At 41.3% G+C, this 23745-nt stretch overlaps 4 protein-coding genes across 5 annotated transcripts; 1 reads left to right on the plus strand and 3 right to left on the minus strand.

Moving 5' to 3' along the window:
- Positions 1–1731: 1731 nt before the first annotated feature.
- Positions 1732–5218, minus strand: cenpx (centromere protein X). Its single transcript, XM_035181728.2, has 5 exons — positions 5128–5218; positions 4528–4579; positions 4375–4428; positions 4203–4291; positions 1732–3142 (listed from the first exon to the last, which is right to left on the minus strand). Exons 1-5 carry the CDS (start codon positions 5164–5166, stop codon positions 3128–3130), a joined length of 249 nt encoding a protein of 82 aa, XP_035037619.1. The 5' UTR covers positions 5167–5218; the 3' UTR covers positions 1732–3127.
- A 599-nt stretch (positions 5219–5817) lies between these two features.
- Positions 5818–8786, minus strand: LOC118123088 (heterogeneous nuclear ribonucleoproteins A1 homolog). Its single transcript, XM_035180210.1, has 5 exons — positions 8489–8786; positions 7055–7137; positions 6842–6937; positions 6583–6729; positions 5818–6435 (listed from the first exon to the last, which is right to left on the minus strand). The coding sequence occupies exons 1-5, from the start codon at positions 8565–8567 to the stop codon at positions 6307–6309; spliced, it is 534 nt and encodes a 177-aa protein (XP_035036101.1). The 5' UTR covers positions 8568–8786; the 3' UTR covers positions 5818–6306.
- Positions 8787–8937: 151 nt separating this feature from the next.
- On the minus strand, positions 8938–18833 carry LOC118123083 (transmembrane channel-like protein 6). 2 transcript variants are annotated; one of them, XM_035180198.2, is made up of 19 exons: positions 18507–18833; positions 18124–18227; positions 17746–17847; positions 17481–17613; positions 17295–17382; positions 16956–17210; positions 16677–16876; positions 16445–16589; positions 15852–15995; positions 14594–14745; positions 12024–12114; positions 11303–11400; positions 11120–11215; positions 10953–11028; positions 10738–10871; positions 9885–10061; positions 9514–9592; positions 9179–9257; positions 8938–9084 (listed from the first exon to the last, which is right to left on the minus strand). In XM_035180198.2, the coding sequence occupies exons 1-18, from the start codon at positions 18578–18580 to the stop codon at positions 9180–9182; spliced, it is 2226 nt and encodes a 741-aa protein (XP_035036089.1). In that variant the 5' UTR covers positions 18581–18833; the 3' UTR covers positions 8938–9084; position 9179. The 2 variants fall into 2 exon arrangements, with proteins under 2 accessions (XP_035036089.1, XP_035036088.1); XM_035180197.2 differs by lacking the exons at positions 8938–9084; positions 9179–9257 and having other exon boundaries at positions 9338–9592.
- A 958-nt stretch (positions 18834–19791) lies between these two features.
- syngr2a (synaptogyrin 2a) lies at positions 19792–23377 on the plus strand. Its single transcript, XM_035180209.2, has 4 exons — positions 19792–20005; positions 21367–21604; positions 21732–21868; positions 22009–23377. Exons 1-4 carry the CDS (start codon positions 19907–19909, stop codon positions 22204–22206), a joined length of 672 nt encoding a protein of 223 aa, XP_035036100.2. The 5' UTR covers positions 19792–19906; the 3' UTR covers positions 22207–23377.
- Positions 23378–23745: the final 368 nt, after the last annotated feature.

Raw genomic sequence — 23745 nt, forward strand, 5'->3', positions numbered from 1 at the left:
ATGCTCCTGCAGGGCTGAGGCTGTGCGTTTCATGATTATCAGTTCTATGAATATCCTTCAGCCTATTATTTAAGCAAAAACAATTAGGTTTTCTCACTTTCCAGTTCATAAGAATGATTCTTTTTACGGATAGGAATGCCGACATTATCAAACATTGTGCTACTGCAGATTGTAAACCATCCATTTTATTTCTCAGCATGTATACTATACTGGGGATACTGAATTGTAAATGCTTGGAAGTTTTGGAGTGTACGAGTTGCGTGTGGAGCATCTTAGAAGAATGTGCTCGCTCTATGTCCCCTTCAGCATTCCTCCATGGTTAGACAGCTCTGTGCCCATGAGGGGGCCACAAGGGCCTCTTGTCTCCTGAGCACTAATGCATCACAGCCCCAGATTAAGCACAACATGCATGCAAGCACATACATCTGAGAACAGATGCACGCCATCACATATTTATCATACAAGTACTCAATCGAAAGGATGTGGGCAAACATGGCACTTATGGCAGATGACACCTGTAGCTCCTTTGTGTATTATGGTTTTCTGACAGCAGATCTTATTGGTCTACATATTTTCTATACCAAATAGGTTCGAAAAGGAACCAGGTCTTAAAAGAGCAAAATAAAAGAGCATTAATGGTGCAATGATGCAAGTGGTATAGTTGTATAGTGTTTGTATGCACATATTACTGGTTAAAGTGAATGTTTTATACACACCAATATACTGTGCACTTTTTGCTTGCTTGGATGTCATTGCAGACATCTCAGAGATGCCAGCAGTCAGGGAAATGGGTGTATTATCATTAGTTGTCGCAGATGGGACTCTAGTTTGGGCCTGAGAAGAAAGGAGCTTCGAGATGACAGAAAGTTGGAAAGATGGGACAAGCTGTGTCATTCTAACAGAGAAAAAACAGACTAGTGAGCAGGAAATTAAGGAGAGAAATCTGACATAATCCTAACATACCCTCACAGGAACTCTGAAGACCGATGCAGATGACTACACCCCCGTCAAACATCACCCTACACCAAGATTATTTACCACACAGCCTTATCAGACTTGTGCAGTGGGTGCAGACCCACAGCCCTCTATCTGCTTACAGAAGACAGGTATTCCCTGATCTTATAAATGGATAGTCCTTTTATTTATTGTATCATGTTGGTGCTTTTATTTTTAGAAATAATAACCAATTATCCAAACTGTCCTAAGACGTTTAAGCTTTGTCCACAACACATCTCAGTTACATCAGTAAAAGAACCCAAATATAACTTGACGTTCACATTAAAAACGATAAAGAATCACCCTGGCAGTCACCTGTGCATCTATAAAACTCGGCACCGATATTGATGGCTACAATCAGACAGACATTTCGCAGCAGTGATTAGGGCCTTAGCCCATGTGCAGTGACGTTCAAAGCCCAGCCTGAGAGCTGGAGACAGATCAGTCTCCTGGGAAAAGCTTCTCACTCCGGAGCTTCTCCAAAGCGTCTGGACTGGCTGTCGACACTCCCTGCCTTTAATGTATGATCAAGAAAAGCTTTAACTCATTACTCTCTTCAATGCCCCTCCCCATTCTTGTCCTAACTGCTTTCGTATGTTTAATAATACTGCCTTCAGATGCAATTTGTTCTACTAAGATGCATAAGGAGAAAGTCATACAGTAATGCACCACTTCGCCGGTGCAGAGACCTCCTGACAACTTATTATGCAGAGAAGCAAAAAAAATCAGTTTGGCTCAAGAGCATTATTATTTTATTTTATTCAACAGAAATGTTATACATTACGAAAGATCTATACAAAAATACACTTTTTACAAATTTGTATTTTAGCACGGTAATAAGCAAGGATGTATTGTGCATTTTAAAGTGATCATTTGCGGCCATGTCTGCTATTGACCGAGGAGTCTGCTCGCAGCATTTCATCTAAACAGTCAGCTTGTCAAAGCAATAGCTCTGCAGTTTACAGTATTTCACAAACTAGGGGTCACAACTCTGCTATTAAAGACTGTAATAATTAGCCCAACAAATTATTTTCTTCACAAAAAGTAGTTTTCTGTCCTAATGGTCCTCGTGGGATCATTAAACTGAACATCACTCAACCAAATGTTCCGAAGGCCTGCTGTGGAAGTCACTCCTGGGGAACACAAATCCAGTCTGGGCTCTACTAAAAAGGTGCTGGGTCAAATTCCAGGTGCCGCGTCCTTGATCACCTATCCGATGCCTGGGCTCTAAGGCTTGAGCCCAAGTTGCTTCCAGCTGTACGTGGGCAGCATTTGTAAGCATAGTGAGTCACCCGAGAGCCACACAAATAAATAGTGTGAGGTGTTGTGCAGCTATGCTGACTCATAGTGAAGACACGTCGGTCTAATACTCCACTGGTGGAAAACCATCAGAGGCAGTTGGGTTACAAAACCCCACATTACCCTCTTCCTTGCAGCCCCAGCATCCCCCTCTGCTGTGATGAAAGGAGAGAGCGCACCTCCACTACTCGCCTCTTTTGTTTATTTACCTTCAGAATTACACCCTGCTCCTCTTGGACCATGTTCCGATGTGTTTTGTTATGTTTCCTTTCAAACAGAATATCTATGCGTGTGGTCTCTTGCTATGTTTGGCTAACACATGCACACATTTGTGCATGCACACTCCCATTCAACTTTCCCCCTGTGCCAGAGGTCCCCTTTGCCCTTCCCCCCACCTCTAACTAAACATAGCAGGACAGCAAAAGGGAACTTCAAAGTGGCTGGAGGGGGTACTCCTTTTTTCCTGGCACTTGTCATCATCTAAGGGACTGGCTGCTCCCCTTATTACTCTAATTGCTTCCAACTGCTCCAGGAGGCTTTGATGAAGGGCGCCATGGAGCACGCTGGAAGCACCTGTTGTTGCACAGAGAAGAACAGGTGGGCCTTACTAGTGGTGGCATGGAGGCGAGTGGACAGCACTGCCGCTTTGCACTTAAAAAACACACAACTCATATAAAGACAGAGAATTTCAATGAATCTCTGATATGAGAGATTATGAAATTGCAGTTATACAAAAAAGATAAACGTTTCTCATTAAACTAAACTTGTTGCAGTAGGACTGATGTAGGGACATGCAGGCAGCACTCTGGCTCCATCTTGTGGCTTCGCTGTGCTAGAAGTCCAGCAGCTGCAGCGCAAAAGAGATGAAAAACCATGGGATTAATTTTGGAAAAGAAAATATCTCCATGCAATAATGATGCATGTGTTAAACTACATATTACATACAGAATGCCAGCCCTTAGAGCCAGTCAAACGTGGGACTTCAGGAATCACCTTAATCAATACATTGAAAACAACACTAAATCTCACATGCTGATCGCTTGTCGTTGAACCTGAACCACAATCAAACTGTAATTTGTTTAGATGTATAAATCAATCAAACTTTATCAACATTATTAAAGTTAGCAACTCAAAAAGAGGAAGAACTTTGACCATCAATCTGGGCCTGTACTAGGTCTCACGATCAGCTGTAATACAGGCACATATCAGCACAGAAAATCAATTGTACAGTGTAATGTAATGAATCCAGGTTGAGTGTATATCATAAAAACAATTCAGAATTCAGGAACCAAACAAGAAAGCACCTACTGAAAGTCTTCCTGGTCTGAGCAAGCAGGTAAAATAATGGCTTTGGCATTTCATGATTATAATTTGTGGCTCTGGAGAAGCGTATGAACACAGAGGTCACAAGTGGTCAGCTCTAAGTACATGTTCACAACTACATCCTGAATGAGTCTCCTGTGACTACTTGTGATTGAATCTCACTTCCACGCTCTATATGCAAATAAACATGCATTGCATTTGTGTTCGCGAAGACCAAATGATGTTGATGTTACCCAGTCTGAATGCGTCCAATGAAAATGTTTGTGTGTCGGTATGTGTTGACGCGAGAGAGAAAGAGATGGAGCTTAGAAAAGTAGGCAATCGATCCCCTGTTGATCTTGTAGTGGTGCCTACAAACAAATCAACATATTGGCGCTGAGAGGCTTAAAAATAAGTTTGATTCATTCTGGGTCAGAGGATGTCAGCTAGGTGGGCGGTCCTTCATATGTGTCCCAGGACACGTGTGTTCACATGTGTCCTAATGTGGTTTGAACTCAGGACACATTTGGGTGCATTCAGACTTAGCGCTGACCACTTGTGCCCGGATCACTCAGGACAGGCCTGAATGGGGTTGATGTACGCACCAGCTGAGGTAGGATCTTTTCAAAGTGCTCGATATCTACTTGATCGCAGTCCTCAGATTCAGCTTGTTTCAGTGATCTCACGGCAGCTTCTGAAAAGGAGATTGAAATATCAGTTTGGTGATTGATCGATTGATCGCTGTGTGTCAGACTTTGACACAACCGTGCCTCTTACCTTCCACAAACACTTTCAGCAGCTCGGCCATCAGCAGGGCGGCATCCCCACTTACTGTAACAGAAGGAGAACGGTTGAGTTGTAGGATTACAAAGAAAATACACAAACTACGGAGGATGTAACTTGTGTCCGGACCATATCTACACAACTCACGTTTGTTTTTCTCCTCCCTGAAGAAACCTTTCAAGAGTTTATCCACTGTGTCCTGTGAGTGAGGAGAATGAAACACGAGTGTATTTGGGGATGATAATAAGATGATAATCTTTGTTTTTCAGGGTAAATTCACACTCCAGAACCTTTACCTGTTTGTGGTGGGTTTTAATAGAGAGCTTCAGGGTTGTTGTAAACCCACAAAAAGGTACAAAAACACACATTTACAACAACAAAAAGCCCCAACTTGACATCTCAGACAGATTACTACTGTTTTTTATCTTGCAACCTGGTGGTGCGTTCACGTACGTGTTGTCCTCGTACCAAATTGCGTTCGAAAAAACCGTCATTTACTTAACTAGTGTTTAGGCGAAAGTAGTTAAGTAGAATAGTGACTACAGAGCTACACTTACAAACATTGTGCACTGCTCTATCATTCGGCGCACACATCTCGTCAATCCACTGAATAACATCGTAGCGACATGTGGGAAATAAAAAGTGCATCTGGTCGGTGACAATGTTTAATGAGGATTAAAAAGATGCAAGAAGAGACAGTAACGATGAGTGAATATCTGACTATGAAGAGGGATCATTAACTTTTACCTTTCTAAAGCCAAGTGCCGCATCCTGCTGCTCCGCCATATTTGTTCTGTGAGAGAAGCTTGGCGCTCTGCTTAGGGATTGGCCAGTGATCTCTGACGTCAGACGCACGGGCTCACGTAGACGGTGAAAGTAAAAAAAACTAAATATCCATTAGGTTTTTTATTTCACGTCAGGTATTTTACTTTACTTTGATGGCAATGTATGAATACTTTTATGTAACTGCTATTATTATTATTGTTATTATTATTATTATTTTATTTGGACGAGGATTTTGTGCTTAAGGTTGAAAAGTGCTACATAAACAAAACATATAATTATTACTATAATAATGATAATAAAATCAGTGAATACTTCATTTTCTACAGCCTACACTGTAGATTAATGTCTCCCATTCTTTGCAATCTGATTATCTTTCCATGTGCAATCATGTTTACATTGTTTATATTACTGCTATTATTATTTTCTCATGTTTATTTTGCATGAAATAGTTTTTCACTGAAGCTTATTATTCTTAGCATTTCATTTGCTGCTGAATTTCTGCAAATATTCCCCCATTGTGGGACTAGTAACGGATTATTTGATCCTAAATAAAGAGGTGACATAAGAGAGAAAGGAAAGAAGGCAAAATGAACACAGAAGCTGTCAAGACCATTCATGTGTATATTATTTTTAAAAACAAAGAGACAGAGGTTAAGATCAGCAATGTGGGAAAATCATGTAGTTTATTTATGTATCAAAAATCATGAATTCACCAACAGTGGCGACATTAATGCTGCTAATCTATATCTTACCCCTATTAATGACTACAACTTTATTTCATTACATTTCATTTGTCAGACGTTTTTATCCAAAGCGACTTACAAATAGTCCATCAACATCTATGAGGGGCCATTTAGTGGTTCAGTATTTTGCCCAAGGACACTTCAGCATGCAGGTGGGGAAGACTGAGGATCGAACCGCCGACATTTTGGTTGGAGGACGACCACTCTACCCCTCAGCCACATCCGCCCCATTTCCGATTCACAGTAGACAAACAAATCATAAAAATATACAAAATAAGATTAATATGGTCTATATCACTGCAGTTTACATCCAAGCTTCATAATCCGGTGAGCAAACAGTGTTCTATGCTATCTAGGCTATTCTGGGTATATAAAAAAAAGTTGCCATATATTTTTTTTATTCTTCCTCCAATTCATCATCTAACCACTGAGCATCTTCCAGGATGTAGCCCAGACCCATTGATCGCCGTGGTCTCGGCCTTGAAGACGCTGCGGTGATCTCCGCGTCTGATTCATCCTCCTCCATCTAAAAGACAGATACATTTTTTCTTATTTACTAAAACCTTTAATAAAAACGCAGAGAACAAATCCTTAGGTTAAAATGTAAATAAAAGCATTTCTTCCAGTCACGAGAACAGGCTTTGACAGGAGAGGGACATTGGCGTCTGCTCACCTTTGGACTCACAACTCGTCTCACTCCCACTTCAATGCCTCCAATAAAGTGAGGACCGGCCCAGTCTGCTCTGTCTGCTTCATCCTCCGCAGAAAACCTCACGTAGGCCACAGACTTATTATTCTCCGTGTTGGAGCCCTTGCTAATCTGTAATCCAAATCAAGATTAAATTTCATTTTGTGACAAATCTCATAGATCTTTATGATTTATACAAAAATACAGTAGTCACTTATAAAGCTGTATTTTCTTCAGTCCTCACCTTACACCTTGTGATGGTGCCCCATTCTCTAAAGTAAGCTTGTAGATATCCTTCATTCAAATACGGGTTCAGATCTTTTATAACCAGTCCGTGGTCCTGTTAAATTCCAGAAAATTACGAGAGTCATACATTTATACTGCAGCTTAGGTCAAAAAGAAAGAAAAAAGTGATGCTCCCTTCAGCCCAAGTTTAAGAATCAGAGAAATTGTTCACCAGTTCATAGTTTTCACCCAAAGCAGCCATGTATTTTTTTGGAAGACTGATGTACACTCTTTTTTGTGTTGCTTCCATGTTATCTGGAGGGAGTAGGAGAACATTAATGTTGATAATAAAATGATTTAAAGGGGACATAGCATGCCCATTTTACCACAAGTTGATATGGTTCCTTGGGGTCTTAATGAAATGTCTGTAACATACTTTGGTCAAAATACCACAAGGATCATTTAAAACAGCACCCTTTTTACCCTGTATAAAACAGCCCTCCACAGAGTGACCTGTTTTGAGTGCCTGTTCCTTTAAATGCTAATGAGCCAGCTCCCCCCTCCCCCCTCTCCCCCCATGATTTTAAACGATATAAATTACATATTTTATATGATATAAATTATCAAATATGCATCCCATACTTTGTATTCCCCTTCTGTTGTCCTGGAGTTTTAATTTTCCCAATCACATAATTAAATGTCCCCTCTGCCCATCCACTACAAGCACACAAGCAGACAGACAGAGAGAAAGAGAGGGGTGGGGGGCTATGAAGACCATCATTTACCCCGCACCCGACATTCAACGGGTACAACAACAAGCGGAGAAAGCAGAATCGCGGGCTGACCTTATATATACAGTCTATGGGGCTGACCAGCGCGGAGAAATGCTCGTCCCGTGTGAACAGCCAGGCGGCTGCGTGCTGGAGAACGGCGCTGCGCTGCCTCGCAGCGGCACTTCCGCGTCCGGTGTTAACCCGGCATAACTACTGTAACCCGGCGTACAGTAGTGCTGAACACTGCGGAAGTCTTCCACACTGCTGGCTGTGTGGCGCTGACACAAATTCCAGCTCACGCACGGGAGAGCGGCGGCCGCTCCCGAGCAGCTGCTGCAGCCTCCCAGTCCCAACGATCCAGACAAATGCCACATGTGAGTGAATCGCGGGCTGACCAGCGGAGAAATGCTCGTCCCGTGTGAACAGCCAGGCGGCTGCGTGCTTGGGAACGGCGCTGCGCTGCCTCTCAGCCTCGCTGCCTCCGGTGTAAACCCGGCGTAACGAGTGTGGGGAGACGGGGGGGGGATGAGGTGGGGGTTGGGCCAAGACCATGTAGGGAGACTTCCAGTACCTTGTTACGACACAAAACCCAGGAAGCTCAATCGAGTCGCTCAAGCATGACGTTTCTGACTTAGAGGAACTATAACATATAACAAGAGTGTTTTTTCCCCAGAGTTTTTGGGTTGGTAGACATGCCAGATACCCACATTAACCTGTAGAAGCACTAACAAAGTGGAATTTGCATGCTATGCCCCCTTTAAATAAAACAATTATGAGAAGAATTTGCAAAAAATAGAAATTTACTTTTTCATTTCTGCAAATTAGGAACATGTTAATTAACAATCTGAGACTCTTTGCAGATGAGGAGTGAAATCAAGGATGTGTTTACTTACCAGAGTTCACTGAGCTGTTGATGTGAGTTGCACCTGCTCTACAGAGTAGACTGACTCCGTAACCTGCTGCAAAGTGCATTCATATAGTGTCGTTCTACGTCACCTCCTCGCTGGAAATTCTGTTGAAGTAATTTGAACCTGTGTTTTTGGGAAACAGCTGTAGGAGGCAGGTCAATTTTCAACAGTTGACAAATACACAGGTATGTGAATCCATATTATTTCCCCTTCCGATGGGTTAGTGTAACCACATAGTGTAATGTGGCAGACACATTTGGAAATCACACACAAAAAAATCTGAATCAACTCCACCAAAAATGTTTCAAGAGTAGTTATTATTAAGAGTGGTTATTATTACATCAGATAAATTATCCAGAACACTTGTAGTATTTTGGTCAGTCGGATAAAAGAAACAATGTTTCTAATTTCCCAAAAGCACTTCAAGATGGTCACTCAAATAACAGTACATTTATTTTGTCTTTGTACACAACACATTTAATATCATAATTCTGCATATACAGTATACAAACAGTATATATAAAACAACAACCATCTTGGCAGAGATGGGATCAGAGCTGTCACTGATGTTCAGCCACAACCTGAAAAATAAGAAAAACGTATATGTGAGGTCCTTAAAACAGTGAAACGATACATTGCAACCACAATAAAATAAACAGCAATGACACCACCCACCTTATCTATGAGAAACCAGACTATTCTGTTCACAAGTCGCTTGCAGTCTGGTGATAAGGAACTTTTTGTCCTTACCCTCCTGTATATAAGAGCAAAACACACACACAATATACACTGTAATCAATATCAATGTGCCATGCAGCTGTCATGCATTTTTAGCAATGCTAGCACAGAGGAGTGATTTGTCAAGATTATGTTGACGTTGGTGGGGATTTTAAACATTAAACATGTTGGCATTGTCACTGTGAGCATGTTAGCATTATTGCTACAGCCTCACATAGTGCTAGCACGGCTCTCGACTCATAGCATTGTTTAAAGAAAATGATCATGCCTACGTTTTCTATTTGACTTTCTAACCGACTGATGATTTTCTTTTGGCCATCAACAACTTGGGCGTGAAAGTATATCACCAATCTGAAACAACAGCAAGCACAAGGGATCCATTTAGACTCAAAGAGCATAATTATAGATACTTTTTACACTCTGTCACAAGTGTTAAATGTTTCAAGGTTGCAGATTCTCAATATTACCATCACAATGCATTCAAAATTCTAGATACAGTCGCCTGATGCTACATTTTAATCTCAACTTCTATGCAAGGAGAATCTTAGGCTCTGCTAGCAGCATTAAATAAGCAAAACCTACATATCAAACTATGATATGGCGAAAGAAGTGATTGGGGAAACTGGACGGTGTCACCACTCACAAGAAGACTCCACTGGCGAGGAATAAGAAAACTGGGTTCTCCACCAAAGAGTTATAGACCCAGCTGAGCCCTGACAAGACTGGGTGGGCGTTCTTCAGCCCCTGGCCCCACTGGCTCCCCGACTGAAACATTGTGTCGAGATTCCTGAAAGGTCCGCACCCGGATGAGGGTTTAATCCTGTAGATTTAAACAAGAGAATATACACTGCAGTCTTGGGCAGCAACACACTGACATAAAAAAACATGGTTGGCAATGGTTATTCCACTCTTCATGGTGTCAACAAGTCTAAAAAGAGCAGTGCATTTGTTATGGTGCGCAGCCTCATGCCCATTTATTTCTACTGTAGGTACATACATTTTTAAAAAGACTATAGTCTGACATTTTGGTAAAACTATTCCTTTAAGGAATACATTGCAACATTTTCATTTAAAAAATAATTACTTTAAACAGCTTGGTGCTGTAGATATAAGCAGACATTTTCTTTACACTTTGTTAAACATTGAGAGACAGGGCATTTTTTGGACATTTTCACTGATACCTCAGAAGATAGTTCATGGACCATGATATAAAAAAACTAAACAGGCTTGTTAAGGGGACTGCTAATTATGAGTGCGTGCAAGTTGGTCAAGACAATACCTGTCAGTGTTAAACATCTTTCTTTGTTTCTGTCTTTTCATCTTTTACCAGCAAGAAAAGCAGAGAATCCTCAGCCTGCGTCAATGGTAGTGTTGTGTATTAAATGTTTTACCGTCAGCGTGTATTTAGGGAAGTATGTGCTGCTGAAGACGTGGAATTCCGTGGAAGATGTGTCTTTTGTGTTGAAACTTTGCGAGCAGATGCAAATTTCACTCACTTCCAAATCGTATAAGAGACAGACACGGCAGCGCTGACAAATGACGGGAAACACAACATGGTAATGAACAGTGTTGTCATCTGACTGGCCCTCCAGGGCTTTCTGGGGGCCTGACAGTTTACCATCAGACTGCTCTGTCGAAGAAAGCAGACAAAGAACATTGTTTGTTATATCAGACACAGCGTGCAACTGTGAGTCAAACTTGTTCAACTGACCTTCTTGATGTAAAACAGCACAAGCAGTTTTATAATTTGCACTGCGGGTAGAAGTGGAGCAAACAGCACCCCGATCCTGGGAAGAACAGAAGACCAGTTAATGTTTAACTCACCTTTCCTATGAATTGAAATGCTTTCCAAAATGTGGTGAAATGCTGTGTATTCACCAAGTAAGAGTTTGTCCATAAATGAGCTCCATCACATTACGAGCAATGTCAAACACTGGCTTTCTGTCCCTTCCCCGCACTTGCTTGGAAAAGAGCCTGGAGAGAAGATAGCGGTTAGCTCGACTGAGACCAGTGCTTTCAGAAAAGTATGGTACATGACTTGCGGGTAAAGCACCAACTTGCCTCCACAGGAACTCTCCCAGAAAGGTGTAAAGCAACGTGAAGATAAAGTCCATCAGGAGCAAGCGGTACACTTCCTGACCCACAATGTCCTCCCAGCACTGTGGACAGCAGACACACATAAATGTGAAAAAACAACAAAAAGTGGATTCAAGTTCGTTTCACCAAATTGTAAGTAGAGCGATATCTGCGTTTATCTTTGTAGATATGAACATTTTTATTTTACAGAATAAACAATGCAGAAATGATGAATTTATGTTAACAATTTACGTTAAAATTGTTTATAGTCTGGAATCAAGACCTATATATTTGTTTGTATTTGTGTTTTCTTTTTATTTATTGTTATTTATAAAAAAAAAGTTTATGGTTGAACTGCAACATGTCAAGACTCAACAATATTTCTTTGTTGTAATTTGATAATGACATCTTTCCCAATAAAAAAAATATATATATCAATCAATCAAATTTAAATTTTTTTGCCCATATTAACAATCACAATTTATCTCATAGTGCTTAACTAGGGGCGACATCCTGTGCCCTTAACCCTCAGTTAAAAGTAAGGAAAAACTACCAAAACCACCCAATTTTACCAGAAAAAAAACAAACAAACATAGAAACCACAGAGAGCCACATGTAAGGGTTGACCTCCATTGTGTCTTAACAACATTCTTTCCACCACTCCAAACTATAATTATGACAGTTTTTAACAAGAGACTCTTTTAACCTGGGAATTCTGCCTTCCTGGTTCCACAGAAATTCTCCCCAGCCAGTGGTAACACAGCATTCCAACAATAGTGATCTTCAACAACAGGTTCCTGAGAAAAATATGTTGAAACAACATAGTTTCCATTTGACAAAAGCAGCTTAAGGTTTCACTAAACACATACAAGATGTGATCATTTTATGTAATTTTATAAATCTAAATAGTACTTGTTTTCTTATCATTTCTGTATTTATATGAACTTTTATAGAATTTAATTAAATGCAGTACAGTCCCTGACAAAAGTCTTGTCACTTATCCATTTTGTAGAAACAACAGCTTATAACCTGACTTTTAATTTATCCATTGGTTTTAGAAATGGCTCATATGAAAGCTAAAACCCTCCCAAATTATGTTTAATATACTAAAATAAATTTGCTTCACTGAAGAAAGATTGATCATTTAATGAACACAGAAAGGTCAGATTTTGGCAAGACAAAAGTTTTGTCGCCTACAGAGAGTAATGTGAAAATTGAACAAATAATTTACTTCAAATACAAAAATATGTTGCATAACATCAGTGAATTAAGTAGTGGTGCTGTGAGATCCATATTTAATATCTTGTATGACTTCCATGAGCTTGAAGGACTGCATCCATGCGGTTCGACAATGATTCATACAATTTATTGATGAAGTCATCAGGAATAGCAAAGAAAGCAGTCTTACATGCCTCCCAGAGTTCATCAAGATTCTTTGGTTTCGTCTTCCATGCTTCCTCTTTCATTCTACCCCAGACATGCTCAATGATGTTCATGTCTGGTGACTGGGCTGGCCAGTCCTGGAGCACCTTGATCTTCTTCGCCTTGAGGAACTTTGATGTAGAGATGGAAGTATGCGATGGAGCACCATCCTGCTGCAAAATTTGACCCCTTGTATGGTTGGGAATGTAAGAGGTAGCTAATACTTCTTGATATTTTAGGCTATTGATATTGCCTTCCACCCTGCAAATCTCTCGCACACCCCCATACTGGATGTAACCCCAGACCATGATTTTTCCGCCACCAAACTTAACTGTTTTCTGGGTGAATCTCGGATCCATGCGGGCTCCAGTAGGTCTCCTGCAATATTTGCGGCGGCTGTGATGTAATTCAACCGAAGATTCATCTGAGAAATCCACCTTCTGCCACTTTTCCAGCGTCCATCCTTTTAGCAGGCTATGGGCCTTGGCAAATGCCACACGTTTTTTTAATTGCCTTTTGTTTAGTGCTGGTTTCTGGGCACTGATTCGACCATGGAGGCCATTTCGAGACAGAATTCTACAAACTGTCCTGGTTGACACGGGGACTTGAGGTGACCAGGCCTGGTGGAGCTCTGCTGCAGTGGAAAAGGGGCTGGCCTTGGATTTTCGAGCCAACAAACGGTCCTCCCGAGCAGTTGTCTTGCGGGGTCTGCCGGACCTGGGCTTGTCAAAAACATCTCCAGTCTCTTCAAATCTTTTTCTTATTCTTTGTACTTGACGCTGAGACACATTGAAGGTGTCAGCCACCTCAGCAGTGGATCTGGTCTTCAGCCTCTTGATAATCAACGCTTTGGTCTCAGGGTGAATCTTAGGCATGTTGTCAGAGGTCAAGTTGCAGTTGATGTGAAGGTCTGGTGTGCTGGGGTTCTTTTTATACACACCCACTAATTGATTGATCAATTATTGATCACAGGTGAGGCTGTAATCTAGGATTGGGTGCATCATATGACAAGGCGACAAGACTTTTGTCTTTGCAAAAACTGACTCAGTGGGCTTTACCAAGCTGTGAACGTTAGAATGCTTTTCAGCAGTTTCGTTTGGCACCAAAACATTATTTCAAAAGCTGTTGGGATTGAAATTAGCCATTTCTTGTAAAAAAATTGATTACAAATATATTTGAGGGGCACTTAAGGTCAACTTGTACCCAAGCGACAAGACTTTGTCAGGGACTGTATATATTCACGTTATTTGAGATTATCTTTCATAATGGCATTGTACCTTTATTTACCTGACTGGAGCACATTTTCAGTGTAGCCACACTTTCTTTTATTTTATCTATAACAATATTACATTTGTAAATCCAATATCAATATATGGGCTCAGTGGTGTGGGGTGTATATGCTGTCATGTTCCAAAATGTGTTTGTCCTCCTAGGAGGGTTTTATGGGTATCATGATTAAAAAAATTTGTATCCACTTGCTATATCATTAAAAATATATTACGAGAATACTTCAGCAGTTCCTTTGACTCCCAATTTGTATTAGGAGACAGATCCCAATTACCAAAGATATCAAATGGACTTCATAAGTAATTATAGGGCTTGGAGTTAAATCTTCCAGAATTATATTTATCCACTAAAAGCTCCAAATGAAAATACCAAGTAAATAGCTTGTTGCCATCGTTTGGTTTATCTTTATTCAAAACCTGTGAAAAGAGAAAACTGTCTCTGTAAATAAAATAATAAGAATAATAAAGAACATTTGAAAGTACTTGTTTCTGTTAAAAGATGAACGTCTAGTGCGTTATGACTGATTGTGAGTTATTTGTAGTTTTTTAACCCATGGTTCTTTCTCACCTAAAGATGGAAACATGGACACAGACACTGGGTGAGTCGTGTTTCTCGACCCACGCACACAGGTTGAAGAGGCCCGGGAGGAGCAGGTTGATGCCCGACACCACTGCAGGCAAGAGCAGCACCTCAGTGTCTCCGTCGGTTGCAATGGTGGCCTGTGAAGAAACAGAGAAATCACAGTGACGGCTGCAGACCAACCCCTTGTGAGGGAAAAGTAAAGTTGAATCAACCTTTTTGCCAGGATTTGAATTGATTGATTCATTGATTGGTTCCAACTTTGCTTTTCCTGCTAAGAGGAGTCAAAATGGCTACTGTGGAAAAGGTATTTGAATCTGCTTCACATAGGCAATGAGCGATGAATGCTCAGAATGGTGTTAGCAAGCTTTACCTGTTTACCTGTCACATCATGTTAAGCCTGTTGCAAGGAAATCTCTACCTCAGAGCTATATTTAAAACTATTGGAAATCCTAGAGATGGCAACACAGTCATCACTGCTTTTATCTCCTCGCTTCTTGATGAACGTTGCGTCTTAAACGATAAAACCTTGGAACGAGTACAGACTGTTCAGAACTCAGCTGCTCTGCTTCAGTAATCACATACACCCCTTTTAGCCTCGTTTTACTGGCTCCCGTTTGTTTTATGATTGATTATAAGATTGTGTTGATCAAATTTAAGGCTCCTGGTTGTATTTGAGATCTTTTTAATACCACGAGAACATTTGCATATCTTGAGATCCTCCGGCAGAGATGTTCTCACTGTTACAGAAACCAGGATCCTTCCACCACAGAGCCTTCATTTGCACTGAGGGCTGTCAAAGCTCTCTGCACATAATAATCATAGCGTAACGCGTTTTGAAAAAGTTCTGTAAGAATGAAGTTTATTATTATTAAGAATGGGAAGCGCGCGTTTTTTGAAGGTAAAGAGAAAAAACAGATGATGCTCATATGAAGTAAACATGAGACAAATCTATAATAGGAACAAGCCTGTCACTGTGTCATTTGGGTTTAAAATCTTCGACAGTTCAACTTCCATTTTCATTTTGTACAACAGAAACACGCATTTCACATATACTTTTTCAAAAATACAATCTAAAACATCTGACAGGACAAAAAAAAGGGAAGTATACAAACTGCACAGGAAGGAAATGATCAGGGTTATTTTTGTGGTATAGTGTTGTGAAACTACACACATCGTTTTGCAGATGTACATGAAATCTTTTGTGTGTGGTTGCACTTCATTTTCTGCACAAGTTTTCTCAAACCTCTGACAGGTAGTAGACCCCCATGGCGCCCAGGCAGATGCTGGACAGACACAAAGTCCACGCCAGCAAGTGCACGATGAGGCGGCAGAGTCGCTGGGTGCAGCTCTTTTCACCGTCTCCTGTGATCATCTCAGACAGAAGCTCCTGTTGGGAAAAAGCAGCGTTAATGATATTCAACCAGCGACACTTGTGTCTCAGCTCTATTAAACGTGACTGCTGCGATTGATGATTATATTTACATATTTAAAAAGCTTTCCCTTGTGCGAAAATGGCCATCTTAAGTTTGTTTGTGTGCAGGCTGAGGAGCCAGGTTGTGAAATGCATCTTTCAAACTTCCCCTGTGTGAACCTGCTGAACAGAAACTAACAGAGCGTGATCGTGACTAAGCATGTGACACTGAGCTCAGTCAAAATGATTGTTCTCAGTTTTACAGAGGATTTTAAAAATGATGATATGTTCTTTTTTTTTTTTATGGTTTACAACCTCACATTTACGCTTTGGTTTCGAAAAGGAAATGTCAACGTCAGGTTTTTTGACATCTGTCCTTATTCACACTAAAGACAGTCTGAAGGAATATTTAAATGGGCGCATACTTTGAGCTGATTGCTGATTTTCTCAGACTGAAATCTGACAGACGTCTTCTTGCTTAGTTTAAAGTCCCAGGCGCAGAAAACGTTTACTGCCAGATTCCCATTCGACTTCAGGACGTGAAAACTTCTCCCGAAGGACTTGGAAATGCTGCAGGAGAACAATATAGCCATAAAACTCACAGCACACGTGGACTGAAATTAAATAAATGCATGAATAATTCACCCGTTGTCTAACCTGTACACCAGGATCATGCAGATAATGAAGAAGGACGAGGCGAGGGTGAGGAGGTAGGCTGCAGGCATGTTGTATGGCACCGTGTCGCACGGGTTAAGGGATTCACCAGTGGAACCAGGGGTCCAATGAGCAGCATGACAAGTTGTGAGGTTGGTGTTGGTGTAGTAGCCATAAAACATCAAACTATGAGAGAAGTAGCCCTGCCACAGATAACAAGAGATCCGGTTCAAGAGAAAGGAATAAACATGTATATACTGCTCTGACCTAACGCTACCTCACCTTGCCTGTTAAAAGCTCAAGACCAGTGAAAGTGTAAGAGTTATAACCATGAGGAGGGTGGATGGCTTGAGGGATGACCACGAACAGGCCGTTGATGATGAAGAGCAGGAGGTTCAAGCCCAGGAGGGTTCGGAGGAAGAGGAAATAGGAGAGCACTCCGGTTCCGAAGCGTCCGCTCACCTTCTTCATGGCTGAATGCCACAGCTGGAGGGAGCCGAGGACGTTGAGGCAGCCGAACAGGCATTGACGACAAGTCTGAGGGGAGAAAAACACGAGCGTGTGACTGATGCATACAATCATTTATACCTCATCACGTATAAGCACAACATTTGTACTCACCTTTGAAATGTGCCCACTGTGATCACTGCAGCATGGAATAACTCTGCTGGTAGTTGAACCTTTAGCTACGTCCCTAAAAGCAAGTCGCCTAGGAAATGACAGGCGAGGGAGTTATTTAAAACTTGTTATCGCAGTTGTAGGTGTTCTACTTTACTGGTAATCTCGTGTTTCCAGGGTCACACGTACCTGAGCTCCATCTTACTGCCCAGGCTGAGTGGCATGGCCCGCAGCTTCCGCTTGCCCTCTCTCACAGAGAGGCCTCGGAGGTCGGTCACCAGCTGGTCCTTCTTGTTGGAGATTACTGCAGAATTATATTTCCCTGTGTGGACAACGGAGAATATTTTGATTTGACCTTTTCAAAAGGAAAATTTCATCTCATCCCACCAATTGCCACAGAAATGTTTTCAGGCCTGTCGACAACTTCAACAGTAAAAAGCACATTTCAGCTCACCAGCGGTGCAGCTCGGCATGTGAGAGAGGACCTTCTGGGTGGCAGCTGAACAGTGGTTCCTCCGCAGAGGTGTGATGTGGTCACTTGTGGATGACCAGCTCTCTGAAAGACATGTGAGCTTGAAACATTTTCAGAGCAGCAATATTTTGATATTCTCTTCAGTACAAGACATTTCCTGTAGTCATTATTTTTATTCAGGCATATTAACAGAATGCTTTGTCATTATGTCCTGAGTCCTTTGAGAGAGTTTATTTGAACACTGACCAGTGGAACTAAAGTGTAAGTGAAACATTTATTTTTACTATAAATGTTGCAGGGTCGACTTTAAAGTTTAAAAGATTTACGTTGCATTAAACTGCAAACAATCTGTATTTGTACCTGTGCTTTCAAACATATCCAACTGCAGGGTCTCAGGGCACCTCTGGGGGCCATCTGCCGGTTCACCGAAGGAGCCCTGACCTGGTTGACCTTCACTCAGATTCCTGCAGGAAAGCAACAAAAGGAGGAAATTCTGAACACTGAGAAACCCTCAGTACAGGAGCATGTACAGTTTCAAACTGAAGCTTAACCGTTTTTAGTTGTCAACGGCTGAAGCTGCAGGTACAGAGTGGCTCCAGGTTTTATACAGTCACTCAGAGGCTTGAAATATGCATACTGGCCTAGCATTGTTGTGTCCTGACAAAGAATGTACTTACATTTAGTGTATCTAGAAAACATAAGTACAAGAAGTAACAGACCAGAGAGACAGAAAGTGAACTTACTCATAGTCAGAATCTATTGAACAAATGTTGACATCGAACCTCACGCTGCGCGCCCTGCTCCGTGATGAACTCATTTTACTGCAAACGCACAGCTCCCAGGGAATCACTCTTCCTCACCTGGCATTGCATACAATACAGGACAATAGGCTCCTCTGTTTATCCTGCCACTATGTAAAGTCAAGCACTGTTCACTGTTCTTTGTTGAAATCCTCACACATCCTCCGTCTGACCCTTATCACCGAGCTGCTGGCACATCGACCCCCTCCTCACCAAATGTCACAAATGTAGAGAGGATGCAGATGAAAGACAAAGAGGAGGGCAGCAGCAGTCTAACCTTGACTAATATCAAAAGACATGTTACTTCCTCTTCCCCATCTCTCTCAACACAAGTGTGACTTATTTGCAATTGGTGCCAAGCATTACCTGCCTGCGTATCTGTAAACAATGGCTACATTAACATTTGTAGTGTATAGTGTTATTTCTAAAAGGTTCACGTGGAAGCATCAGTCTAGTTTCATAGATGTTTTATCAATCTGAAGCTGCTTTGAGCTGCAGTCTCTTGAACTGAGTGCATTCAGAAGCATGATTGTTTACTGCCTCCTAGTGGCCACAGAGAGAAACTGTTGTGCTAAATTTAGTTATTCAAATCGGTGTCCATCCATGCAGACACAGAAGTTACGAGAATGTGGAGAAAAAGAAAAAAAAGACAGAATCAAGTGCAAATTAGAATCAGAATGACAAAGGATTAAGGGATGTTTAGACGTGGTGGTTGTAGTTCTGCCTATTTTTGTAGAAATAAAAGTGAAGTTGATTTTCACTCAGTCAAAAGTGTTACTTGATATACACAGGGGGGTCAGTTTACGATTAGATGTTTTATTTTTAGATTTACAGATAGAGGAATGATTTAAATTTTCAAGTTTTTACATAGGAATAAAAGTGAAGTGAGTTTTTACTCGGTCAAATTCGTTTACTTTTAGCAGTTTGCAGTTTACGAGGAGCTCCTGAAACGCAGTCAGTTGAACAAAGTTTGTTCAGAATCATGATTAATCGGGTTTTAATCATGATGGTGGTCACGGTGAGGAACTGCCAAAGTTAAAATAATTTAGAGGGGGGAAATACAGATGAATATTAAAAGAAGGATTCACCACTGTATATAAAGTGAGGAGGGACGGGAATTGTTTGATTTCTCGGGTTTGTGGGGTAGTGAAGGTGAAAGTGTTACTCTCAGCTTTCCGCAGTTGACGGGGAGCTCCTGAACGCACCGCGGCAGGGGGCGGGCTCAGTGAAGTTTTCAGGAAGCCTGACTTTCTTAAAACCGAAACTGTCCAAAGTTTGACAGGAAGTTTTCCGCTCGTCCAGCAGCTCGAACCTCGATCGCTGATAATCAATAATCACTAGACATGCAGGGCAGCGCTTACGGGGCCTCTTTGGCCGGCGGTGCTTTCGATGTAGTGAACTTTGTCAGACAGCCTCAGACCATCCTGCGCTGCCTGAGCTGGGTGAGTGAGACCGCCACGGCGCTAGCATCACAGGTAGCATCAGGGTTAGCCAGCTGTCACCTCACCGACCCCGTGTGAACAGATGTGCGCTGCCCGGCTCGACACGGACCGGTCCGTGACGCGGCTGCCCGGTGTAATGAGCCGCTAACACCGAGCACGAACCGGCGTGAAGCTTAAAACCTCAAATACACATTAAATAAAGTGCCAATAAGTTTGTTTCTGTTGCTGTCGCAATAGTTGGACGCTAGCTCAAGTTAGCTAGCACGTCCTGGTGCTGTGTCACCGCACGAACCGCCGCCAGATGAGGGATGAGTTTTGCTTTTAAATAGTTTTTTCTGTGAGTAGTTCTGGTTTAAAAGTGAGACCAGTGATGTTTTCAAGTCCAGAAAGACATGACTCATTCTTCTCTGGTGTTTTCAGCGTCTGACACGATCAGGGAATTGCACTCGTACTGCAGCGTCACCTGTTGCGCTGCACAGTTGTCTTCAAACGCATCATTTCACCAAGATGGATGATTCACTTTAGTAACAGTCACTTTTCTTTACGTGGCCTCATTCAAACACTTTTACACAGGGTGTATCTGTACATACGCTTATTCTATCACTTGATTATAGTTATTTGCTGCTGCTATAACAAAACCATCTTTATATATATATATATATGTATATGTATTGGGAGAGTGAAGCCTCCAATATATAGTATAATGACAGTAAAGATCCTTGAATTATAATTATCTTTACAGTATCACTGCTCAAATTAACTGTAAAAAAACGATTTACACTTAAAAGCTGTTTTTTTTCTTTTATTAAAAAGCAGTGTCACCTTATTTCTTGAATCCAGAAAAATAAAACTACTGAGGATCTAAGGGCACTAACATTTCACAAGTACAATCATTCAGAGTCAATCTAAGTTCTGAGTCCATGTTGATATCTTCAAATATCTTTATTTTGATCAACTAACAATTCTTAACCAAATGATCTTCAATATGAAATTAAAAACACAGAGAAGCAGCAAATTGGATAAACCATAACATGTAGGTTATCGCCAGAATTGTTGCTGATTAATTTATCTTCAGTCATCTAATTGACTGATGGATTAATCTCCGCTCTTGTGTGAAAAGTGGATGAGGAACAGGAATCCCTGAAGATTCAGTGTTGGAATAGTTCAGGGTTTAAAATTCACCAGTGTCATCTGCTCAGCTCCACTGTGTGAAGTGGCTCAAGAGAGGTTTCAATATATTTTTTATGGTGAAAGCTTCATGTGATGTGAATCATATGACAGGAAAGGAAGCAGGCAGCCCTGCGGCTGCTTTTACTTCCCTCCCTCTCCTGGCATTAACCCTGTTTGTCCCTTCTCTGCAGTTGTTTTCCATTGTCGTATTCGCGACTATCACAGCAGAGGGCTACGTTAACGAAGCTGAAAAGCCAGAAGCCCAATGCATGTTCAACAGCAACGACAGTGCCTGCAGCTATGGGGTGGGAATCGGAGTCCTAGCCTTCCTGGCTTGTGTGGTCTTCCTCGTACTGGACGCCTACTTCCCACAGATCAGCAACGCCAAGGAGAGAAAATACATTGTCATAGGAGATTTAGTCTTCTCAGGTGAGAGTCTGGTTTCACTGGAGTTCTACTAAAATAAAGGAAATGTATAAAAAAACAGGAAGTGCAGCAGTCGAGGTAAATGTTGTCACCTTATGTCATGTCTGAGCTGTATTGTTTTTTTTTATAGCTGCTTGGACATTGCTGTGGTTCATCTGCTTCTGTGTCCTGGCCAGCCAGTGGTCCCACACTCTTGATCAGACTGCTCTCCCTGGTGATGCCGCGCGGGCTGTTGTGGCCTTCTCCTTCTTCTCAACCATCACCTGGGTAAGCCTCTCATCCTCTCCTCCTTGTGTGGTCGTCATTTGACTAACAACGGTTTTTAATTTGATAACACACAGCTGAGCCGGTTTAAAGCTCAGGGCTGGCAAAACACTTCACTCACTGTTTCACACGTCTCTCAACAGGCTCTCTCGTCCTACTTTGCATATGCACGGTATAGTCAGGGCGTGAATGACTTTGACCAGGACTACAGAGACCCAGCTAGCGACCAAACTACTCCATACCCACCCGCCCCATACCCCAGTGGTCCCACAGGCTACCAGCAGTCACCTTTCTCCCAAAATCAGGAGCAGCCAGGGGACTACCAACCTCCAGCCTACTGAAGAACTGAGATTCAAACGCATGAAACCAACAGGGGAGTTTTCTTCTTTTTTTCAATTAAAGACGTGTGCCAATGTTTTCATTTACAACCTGGATGGTTCTCTGCACTCCAATGTTCTTCCTGCAAAAGTGTTTGCATGTTTTTGGGTGCACTGATGCGTTTTTTAGTTCGTTCCGATGTTGTAAGTTTTGGTCAATTTTGGTTGTTGGGTTCCCAGGTGTTCACACACACACACACACAGCAAGTGAACTCTAAAGATCTCAAATTTTTTTAGAAGGAGATTGTCTTGTTAAGAGTGAAGATGACTGTGCCATTGTTTCTTTGTACCAAAACATTAGTAGTTCTTCCTATGCTCCTTTTATTTTGTGCAATTTGAGAGCTGCTAATGTCAAAGCACAAATCAACAAACAGGTTAGGGTTTTTTTGTTGTCTGGAAATCTGCTTTGCATTGTTCAGATGCATAACAATTTTTTTATGAATATGTTACTGTTTAGTACACATTTTTCTTGAATGTCAAATTCATTTACAGCAGTTAAAAACAGGAAATCAGTCCCTTTAAAATGATCCAGGTGTCTTTTTTGCTCATAAAACAAACCCATGTTATTTAATCTATGGGTGCATTGGAAATGTTCCCTCTGTAACTACTGTAACGCCATGTTTTTGTTTCTTTTTTTAAATCACCAACCACTGAAAAAATGGCTTTTATGCACTGAGGCTGGGAGCAGTTAATTTCCCATATCTGATTTAATATTAGTTGCGATGGTTTAAATCCAACATTTTAGTTTATTATTTAAGTTTATTTTTTATTTTTGAGGTAGCCAAACCAATTGTCAGCTACCTCTGTAGACGTCTGTGTGCCTTATTTAGTTCCTTTTCACTTTTTATTCTTTCTAATTCACATTGTTTGATTTCAGGAATTCTTTAATGTTGGGGAAATTGATATATTTATTATCCAACCTAATCCTTTCAGTCCAGGTGCATGACAATCAAACCATTGTTTTCAACGTTTCTTTTTCCCTCTTGCTTTTCCTTGTTTGTAATCATACCTTTTTACACATGCTGCAGTTTTACTGTCAGGTTCAAAGGCTTTGCAATATTTCCCCATTGAAGTGCCTTATACAGTGTTCTGTATAACACAAGGTGTGTCAAATAAAAACTGATCTGGTTTTGAAGCTCTGGTGATTTATATCCTCCTGTAGAGAAGGAGCCGGACTGTGGTCTCCTTTGGTAAATATTTGAGTTGTGATTGTGTCACTGAGTGTAGAGGACCTTGTGGAGAGTTGAGACGGCCCCTTTATGGTGCAAAGGAACAAAGCAAGTGTATTGTATGGATCTTATACAGAGGTGTAACAAAAGAAAGATGTATGATTCATATATTCTCACATATCTACACTAACCAACACAAACTCATTGAAATAGCCAACTATCCAGCTTGAGAGTGCAGCTAAACACGACTTAATAAACGAATAGAATAGGAATAACATTCACAATAAGAATGACATTTATTTTCATTTCGATCAAAGGTATAATATTAAAGTCA

Source organism: Hippoglossus stenolepis, chromosome 16 (assembly GCF_022539355.2).
Source record: "Hippoglossus stenolepis isolate QCI-W04-F060 chromosome 16, HSTE1.2, whole genome shotgun sequence".
NCBI classification, from domain to species: Eukaryota; Metazoa; Chordata; class Actinopteri; order Pleuronectiformes; family Pleuronectidae; genus Hippoglossus; species Hippoglossus stenolepis.

Excerpts from the sequence above, each read along its gene's own strand:
- syngr2a (XM_035180209.2), top strand. The coding sequence starts at position 19,907 with ATGCAGGGCAGCGCTTACGGGGCCTCTTTGGCCGGCGGTGCTTTCGAT. Across the intron at positions 20,006-21,366 it reads TCCTGCGCTGCCTGAGCTGG|TTGTTTTCCATTGTCGTATT; the intron begins GTGAGTGAGACC and ends CCTTCTCTGCAG. Across the intron at positions 21,605-21,731 it reads AGGAGATTTAGTCTTCTCAG|CTGCTTGGACATTGCTGTGG; the intron begins GTGAGAGTCTGG and ends TTTTTTTTATAG.
- LOC118123083 (XM_035180197.2), bottom strand. The coding sequence starts at position 18,580 with ATGAGTTCATCACGGAGCAGGGCGCGCAGCGTGAGGTTCGATGTCAAC. Across the intron at positions 18,228-18,506 it reads TCAATAGATTCTGACTATGA|GAATCTGAGTGAAGGTCAAC; the intron begins GTAAGTTCACTT and ends GCTTTCCTGCAG. Across the intron at positions 11,216-11,302 it reads CTGGGAGAGTTCCTGTGGAG|GCTCTTTTCCAAGCAAGTGC; the intron begins GCAAGTTGGTGC and ends TCTTCTCTCCAG.
- LOC118123088 (XM_035180210.1), bottom strand. The coding sequence starts at position 8,567 with ATGCACTTTGCAGCAGGTTACGGAGTCAGTCTACTCTGTAGAGCAGGT. Across the intron at positions 7,138-8,488 it reads CAACAGCTCAGTGAACTCTG|ATAACATGGAAGCAACACAA; the intron begins GTAAGTAAACAC and ends TACTCCCTCCAG. Across the intron at positions 6,436-6,582 it reads GACGAGTTGTGAGTCCAAAG|ATGGAGGAGGATGAATCAGA; the intron begins GTGAGCAGACGC and ends TCTGTCTTTTAG.
- cenpx (XM_035181728.2), bottom strand. The coding sequence starts at position 5,166 with ATGGCGGAGCAGCAGGATGCGGCACTTGGCTTTAGAAAG. Across the intron at positions 4,580-5,127 it reads CGGCACTTGGCTTTAGAAAG|GACACAGTGGATAAACTCTT; the intron begins GTAAAAGTTAAT and ends CCTCACTCACAG. Across the intron at positions 4,429-4,527 it reads CAGGGAGGAGAAAAACAAAC|TAAGTGGGGATGCCGCCCTG; the intron begins GTGAGTTGTGTA and ends CTTCTGTTACAG.